At 37.2% G+C, this 8,481-nt stretch overlaps 1 protein-coding gene across 1 annotated transcript; it reads right to left on the bottom strand.

Moving 5' to 3' along the window:
- Window positions 1–5,565: 5,565 nt before the first annotated feature.
- LOC145465595 (QRFP-like peptide receptor) lies at window positions 5,566–6,551 on the bottom strand. The gene has a single exon (XM_081449372.1). The coding sequence runs from the start codon at window positions 6,532–6,534 to the stop codon at window positions 5,566–5,568; it is 969 nt and encodes a 322-aa protein (XP_081305498.1). The 5' UTR covers window positions 6,535–6,551.
- Between the last annotated feature and the right edge of the window lie 1,930 nt (window positions 6,552–8,481).

The following is an 8,481-nucleotide window of genomic DNA, read 5'->3' as shown; positions in this document are numbered from 1 at the left end:
ATTTACATAGGAAAATGTATAAATAACTCATAGTTTTATTTAAACCTGCTACAGTTGTACATTAAAATTTAATACCAAAAACAGGCACATCCAGATGCAAAAGGAGGACAAAATCTGGCTGAAAATGAGTTTCCATTATGTTGCGATTTATCACAAAACTTACTTAAATTTAATATATATCTTTCAAAAATCCTGTTTGAAACACTTCTCAGCTACTTAAATTGGAGTCTAGTAAATGTTTACATTCTTCAGTAAATTTTCATGAAATGTAAACAGATTTCGTGACCGGAAAAGCACAAAATATTCTTGAAATGAATTTCAAATTTCAATTACATTAATTTCTTCATGAAAGTATTTTTTTCAATTAATTTTATCCATGAATCATGTGTTTTTCAAATTATGGTAAGCCTTATGTACAAATTTCTGGAAGTGGTGAAAAGTAATTTTCCGTAACCTAGCTGTGAATTATATCTGCTGTTCTAAATAACCTCTATTTGCATAATGAAATGCCAAATTATAAAAAAACCTTTGAAATACTGCCCAATTAAAGAGAACTTCAACCACCCTAATGAAAATAACATCAGTCTTTTGCAACTCAAGTAATAAGTGGCAAACAAAAGGTCTTGATAATGTAATATGCACATCTAACATAACCTCAAGAGCACCACCATCAACCTGAAAATCAAAAAGGTGAAGGATGTTGCTTTTTGATATCTTGTGTTTTAGTTGTTGTATAATAAATACATGTATGCCCACTTGATCCTAGACAAGATATAGACTAGCTATATGAAATATATGTAAACTACATGAGAGAGCTCACATTTATTGCACTTATTGTACTTTTACAATGAATGATTTTCCCAACGCGAAATTGTTTGTATATTGTTGTGTTGAATACAGTTGCTTTCATAACTCCTTTAGGAAATGAACATTTGCATTCACGAAATCAACAAGACTTAACAGTGTGTTAAAGCATCTGCATCTTCTGTAATCTTCCACGATCAATTTAACCGGCCAGAACGTTTCCAGTATTTCAAGAACCTTCACAAATTATGCAAGAAAATCAGTTTACCTTGGAAAGCTGCAGGGACCATAAGCTTTCTGTAAACCTGACGAGTGTAAGAGAAACCGCCAGCTGCTGGCAAATAGTTTGATTGCCACACTGTTTTGCCGACGAAACTTCATACTTTTCCACCTTTACTGGGATTTGACTCAACTGGAATAACAACGGACATCTGTAAACAATTTGTGACTGCTTTCCAACGTAGAGCAAGGCTATAAAATAACAGAGCTTTGTTATCGAATCCTAACAACATTCACCACGATCTTCGCCCGCCATTTTGGTGTTTCCGTCCGATCCCATAATCCTTCGGTGAATCTGATAAATGAATACTTTTGACCAGCAGATTCCCTTTCTAAAGGAGTCGGTTATTTGCGCGCAATTTCGAATCCAACATTGTCAATAGCAGCAAGAAACATGGAATGATTTGTCCAAGTTCAAATGAGTATCTTGATTGCTTCGGTGAAAGAAAGGCAAGTCGCAGAAAAGTAAGTATATCATAATTGTTGCTCAACATTATAGTTAGCTGCTCAATCTTTGAATCGAAATCAATGTTGTGGCTGAAGAAATTTCGTTGTTATATTTATTTCGCGATCACTGAAACACAAGAAAAACGTTTGTTCTCCTGATTTTATTAGCACCCGTAACAAGGAAATTATTCACACGCATTTCCTATGTATGAAATGCTTGCATAATAGCTTGTTAGTGTGCTTTTTGAAGAGGTAACTTAAAGTTTACACTGAATTGATTTGAAGCTACAGATCACGCTCGATACACTTCACTACCGCATTGCCTACATACTGCTCTTTATTCTTTACAAAAGAATACACTCCCGATCAATTGATTAATGAAAAATAATGTTAATTCTATCGCTATTTATAAAAATATTTAGCTTCAATTGCTTCATTGCAGAGCAGAGGGGAAAAAAAGGCAAGAATAGCGGCCGTCAATCCGAAACGAACACATTAAAGCAGAAACGGAGGTGGCGCAGACGGCAGCTGAATCCTGATTAAAATTCTTGTTATCTTTGATGTGAACTTTAAATAACATCTTGTAATTCTGGAGCCTAAATTCATATCTTTTTGAATTGAAAATAAAACCTTTCACTGTCCGGCATGAAACTGCAATTTTTGTCTCGATCCTTTGGCGTGGTTTTAAATCGTTATAAATAATGACCTATCTGTGAATATTTCATTTGTGTACTTTTCTGATGCCCTTTGCTCTGTGATCCATTTTGTCTGTAATGTGTTTAAAGTTACTATCCAATCGTTACTTTTTAGCTATCAGACATCTAGTTAATTTCTTGTGAATTATAAATAGACGGCTATTTCTGTCCTGTCACCTGATAAGGGGGATCAGAAATTCTGAATCCTTTTAAGAATTATAGGTAGATGACCGTTTTGTTCTGATAAGTTATGCAGTGGGGGATCAGAATTTTTGAATCCCTTTAAGTCATGTGGGATCAGAAATTCTGAATTGTTGTAGAATTATAAATCGACAGCTCTTTCTATCGTGTTGGCAGATTTGGTGGGGGAGGGGTATCAGAAATTCGCAATACTTTTAGAACCATGAACAGATAGCCGTTTTTGTCCCGTGAAGTGATGGGGATCAGAAATTCTGAATGCTTTTAGAATTATAAGTAGATGACTGTTTTGCTCTGACGGGTTGTGGACTGGGGATCAGTTTTTTGAATCTATTAAAGTCTTGGGGGATCAGAAATTCTGAATCCTTTTAGAATCATAGATAGATGACCGTTTTATTCTGATAAGTTGTGGGTCGGGAGATCAGAAAATCTGAATCTCTAAAAAAGGAAAGCGCGATGGGTGCACGATCTTTTTTACATTAAATTGTACATTTTGGTGAAATTGGATGTATTGTCCCTGGCGGACTCAACTGAACACTTCTTTTTCTCCTTCCAATAAGCCAAAACCAATCGGAAACACAAACTTTTTCGGCATCAAATACCAGTACCCTTCGGAATTGTTCCAAATTGGAATGCCACATTTTAGTTTGGAAGGCGTTAGATAAGAGAGTGACTCCACCATACAGGCCTTGCTCCCGAAGTAATCCCTCCCAACGTATTTTGAAATCACTTCTGTTTTTGGAATCGAAATCCCTGGAAGGTCTGGAGGCTGATCAGTGTGGTATGTCGGATACAGCCTTGATTAGCCTCTTCCAGGTGCTCGGTTAGTTAGCAATTCGCGTCAAAAACGGTGAGTCTTTTTTTTTCGCGTTGCTCCCAACGTAACTTACCCTGGCCCCAGAGGTTTTCTTTTTCTTTTTCTTTTTCTTTTTCTTTTTCTTTTTCTTTTTCTTTTTCTTTTTCTGTTTCTTTTTCTGTTTCTTTTTCTGTTTCTTTTTCTTTTTCTTTTTCTTCTTCCTCTTCTTCTTCCTTTTTTCCTTTTTCTTTTTCTTTTTCTTCTTTTTCTTCTTCTTTTTCTTTTCCTATTTTTCTTTTTCTTTTTCTTTTTCTTCTTCTTCTTCTTCCTTTTTTCCTTTTTCTTTTTCTTTTTCTTCTTTTTCTTCTTCTTTTTCTTTTCCTTTTTTTCTCTTTTTTTCTTTTTCTTTCTTTTTTTTTCTTTCTCTTTCTCCTTTTCTTACTCTTTTTCTTTCTCTTTTTCTTTCTCTTTTTCTTTTTCATTTTCTCTTTCTCTTTCTCTTTCTCTTTCTCTTTCTCTGTCTCTTTCTCTTTCTCTTTCTCTTTCTTTTTCTTTTTCTTTTTCCTTTTCTTTTTCGCGTTGCTCCGAACCCGAACTCACCCTGGTCTCTGAGGTTTTCTTTCTTCTTTCTACTACTGAAGCGAAAATGCCGCCACGGCGGTCAAAGGGAGATAATGAAGATATGCAAGTGAACATATTCCAACTTCTGGAGCCGAGTATCGCAGAGGAACTTTAATAAAACTTGTGGTGTCACCAGCGGCTTTTAAGCATTTAGCTGAAATTAAGGGGATTAACACTGTTAGGGGTTTACACATCATGCCAGCATTATTTTGAGCATAATAGTGAAGCAAAAGAATCGAGAATTATGCCGGAATAATAGTGACAAAAACTGACTGATTCCGGGCCTTGGGCAGGTCGAGAGTATTTTGTTACCACCTGGTGGTCTCAACGTGAAAAATTGGCTTCAGTATGCAAGAAGGTTTTGTTAATTCAACCCTCTTCTGATGCATCAGAGCGAGTTTTTTTCATCACTACGAAAATCATTTCGTAATAATCAAGACAGAGCGATGGAGAATTATCACCTGCAGTTAGTGTTTCACACATTACGTTCAAATTTTTCATTTTTATTCTAATAATCGCATGACACTTTGAACATCGAGAATTAGTACAAAAATGAAAATTTTGAACATAATGTGTGAAACATTAAGTGCAGCTGATAACAACGTGCAAATGATCGACAGAAACTTCCTGTCTTAGCTTCCCACTAAGTTAACCAACCATTTCGATCTTACATGACGTGGAAAAATATTCTCTAAAAATGAAACAAAAAACAACCACAACGAAAAATTAACCATCTTAAACTGCCAAATAGAAGGCGTAATTCTACAGCAATGAAAAAGGATGAAATAGAAAAAATGGAACTCTGTTAGCCATCAAGTCAATTTTAGAAACAGTTGCCAAACAGAGAGAAAAACAGACAGAAAAACACCAGGAGGTTTTCTCTAATACGTGCAAGTTAGTATCCCAAGAAAGAGACGGCTAGTATACAAACCATCACATATGCCTGTAAGGCTGATTGTCTTCTGAATTAGGTTCAGACTTATGTATGGAACATAAAGGTTTGTTGTCAAGAAAAGCTTTGTGCACCTTGGCAACTCATAAAATACTGCTCAGTCAAAAAAAGACCATAATTAAAAGAGCTAAAAGTTACGAAAAGAGAATCTTTTATGAAGACATAGGTGATAATTATCGCATTTATATACACAACTTAAGCAGCTGGGAAATTATTATCTTTCATATATATATCCACTTGAGAGCAGAAGTAAAAGAGAATTTTACATAGACATGACCGAGTAATGGGAATCGGCCGGACTTTATCATGCAACATTATATTGACGTTGTCACGTACTTAATTGCTTCCTAACTAAGAAAGTTGCTAAATAGCACTTATGCACTTTATTTATTCCTAATCATTAGGAGAATAAGTAGTTTACGAAATAACTACAAATGATGGCAAAGGAATGAGGTTTATCACGTGGCATTGAATCAAACAAAGAGCAGTATTGAAACTTTATTTACACGGTTTAGGACAGCTGAAAACGTCTCATGAATTTAAGAAAATTACAAATCAAGTTTGTAGAATAACTGCAACTGAAATGATGGCAAAGTCAGTGTCCAATAATAGGTCTAAAACCGTTCTGCAAAGTTTCTTTTAGTCATAGTGTATATATTGAATCAAATAAAAAGCAAGTTTTTTAATAGACGTTTTTTACGACTTTCAGATCGACTAAACCTCTCGCTTGTACGTACATACGTTTCATCAGCTATTACGCTGTTCAAAGTCATTTATCTACGGAGAGCCTTAAGTTCTTTACGATAATTGCTGCTGAAAATAAAACAGATACAAGGATTTACGGCACTATTTGCTAAAGCCATAAAATAGACAACAGAGAGAAAGTATGGGACGCCACAATTAGGCAATATGTTGATATCCGTAAGGACAAGAATAAACCAGAAGATAGCAAGGGGCAGCCAGCATACTGCACACCCTAACACGATAGCAACGGCCATCTTTAGCACATTTCGCTCCCTTTGCTGACGTCGTTGTCCAGCGTTGGCTGATTGTGCGCCTGGAATCTTCTGCGACTTGAGCTTTAGATAGATGATAATGTAAATTATGGTTATCAACACCAACGGGATAAACATGAATACAACTGTAAAAGACAAGAGGTAATTCTCAAAGGATGAAGACTCTCCAAAAACTTCATTCCAATGCCGCTCACAAACAAGTTTTCTTGGATATTCAACAAGTTTGAAGGCAAAGAGCTCTGGGGAGCTAACAGCAATCGCGACGATCCAAGTGGCGAGAATGAAGAACGGGCACAGCTTTGAACTGATGAGTGGAGAACGGAGAGGAAATACCACAGCACCAAATCGATCTACTGCTATCAGAACAAGGCTCTGAATAGACACAGTAGCAGAGAGATCTGCTAAGGAAACAATCAGCTTACATAAGGCCTGACCAAGAGGACCACCGATCAGCCAGGAGTCTATATAGAGCTCTTGTATCCTCCTAGGGATAACAATTATCGGATGCAGCAGATCAGACGTGGCCATGTTTACAATGAAAAAGTTGATGGGTTTTCTCATGGTTTTCGTTTTGTAGACAATTATTCCGATGACGGTGTTCCCAGTCAAAGAAACAATGAAGATCAGGCAGTAAGCAAAAGTTGATCCAATTTTTTCTGCTGTAGAAGCGCTGGGGCAGCTCGATGGCTGTGTTCCATTCATCGTTGTATTCACGTTTTCCGACATTACCGTTTAGTTTTTGTTTCCGCTCTTACGCTCACAAGTGAGTTTTCTTCTGGTTGGTTCATCAAGTATAAACGTCACTCTATTTATGTTCTAGCGAGGGCAGCTTGATGTCGTCATTCGCGCGAAAAGAAAGATTGATTAAGAAATTTCCATAATTGATAGGCAGATCTATATTTGTTCCAGCTATAAGCTGACTATTTGAACAGTAATTAGGGTTTCCTATTTCGTGAGTAGCTCAACAAAATGAAGGGACCTATCAGCTTTCGCCCCAAATTGCTTTTTGCTTTTTGCCCTCCTTTCATATCTTTACATCGACGAAACTGGAAGCAGACGGCAAACTGGAAACTGGCACTGCTGCGCCAGATGAAGTAACGACAGCTGGCTTGGTTGTTTCTCAGAACTGTTCCAAGCATATTAAATAGTCGTAAAATTTTCTTCTTTCTGTTATTCCTTGGTCCTGCACCAAATTGTCCATCAAGACGAGTCAGTGAGAAGACAGGATGTTCAATTTTAGAACCCGTGCTCAATAAATAATATCATCATTTTGGCATCTCGATGCCCTGTCAGATGAGAACTTTTAATTAATGTCTAATATAATGACAGTTTAAACCGCCTTATTAACGGCTGTATGAGTTGGTAATCACGTTTCCAAACTGCGATTCGTGCAGCAGCACTCCGGATAATATTTTCAAAAGCCGCTTTCTCTTGTTTTCATGTCCTTTTTACTTTATGAGGGTAGATATTGTTTAATTGAGTGCTGGCCATTTGCCCAAGTGTCCCGATCATTTTACGATTTAAGAACTCGCACTCGTTTGCTTGCTTACATAAAATATCCTGGAAATATCCAACTAAAAAGACTGAAAAGCCCCAGGATCGACTCTCCACCTCTTCATGTCTAAGGCTACTGTTATTGTCTGTTTACAGCTCTGAGATGTCCTTAAGATGTTTGGGGGGGGGGGGGGGGGGGCTTCGAACAGTATTCTCTTCTCCCATAATTGCTCTAAATTTTCAGCGCGGCATGAGAGTAATACAACCAGTGACGTCACTAAGCTGTTTTGGCCGCGCCAAGATGGCCGCCAATTTTGGGCTTAACCAGCCAACTTTGAACGGCCAAAAAAAAACAGTTTTCGCTTACCGTATGCGAAAAAAGAAGTCTTCAGTGTTTCTAAGTAAGGCTGAAACTTTATTACTAAGCAAAAATCTCACATACGAAAATTTCGTTTCGGTAGCACTTTAACTGAACCCTTTGTGGCATACTTAGTACTGAAATATGGAATCCTAACTTAGTACAAGGGTTCCCAAACTGCTGTGATCGAACACAGTGGCTATAGCGGGTGTGGCAGAGTATGCGCGCTTGGGAAAGGAAAATAACAAACTGAAAGTTATAATTATGTTAGCGGTTATGTTGAGCGATTGGCTTCTATAGCGAAGCACCCTAATCAAGGTCACCAGTAAATTAAATTTGATTAGAACTTGAAATTAAAAATACGAATATCGGGTTTATAGGTTAAATAATTATATATATTCCTGGTTAGGTGTAGTAAGTAAGGATAATATAGGGGTAGAGTGTCTTATTGTTCTTGGGGAGGGTACTATTTCTCTTTAAGGGATAGTAAAAAAGGTTCCTTGTAGTTGGGGTTAGTTATACGTACCTACCGTAGGTATGTGAAAGGGTTACCATTTGCCATTTGAAAGGGTTACAATACTGAATATGCCCACTGCGTCCCTTTTCTTTACATTGGATTGAAGAACCCAAATATTTAGTTATAATTAGATGTGTTTGGTCGAGGCATATTCCTAAAAGGCCTTCTAGATACCCCAATGGCAGTTTTCACTACCCTTTCCTATCCGCTGCTGGTTATGAAATCTCTCTTTTGTATACCACAACCCTAAAAAAGGCAGCACTTTCAGGCGGAGTCCGGCAGGACTGACACAGGGCACTCACAC

Source organism: Orbicella franksi, chromosome 13, assembly GCF_964199315.1.
Source record: "Orbicella franksi chromosome 13, jaOrbFran1.1, whole genome shotgun sequence".
Taxonomy (NCBI): domain Eukaryota; kingdom Metazoa; phylum Cnidaria; class Anthozoa; order Scleractinia; family Merulinidae; genus Orbicella; species Orbicella franksi.
The sequence above is the reverse complement of the archived record's forward strand: the minus strand, read 5'-3'. Positions and strand labels throughout refer to the sequence as shown.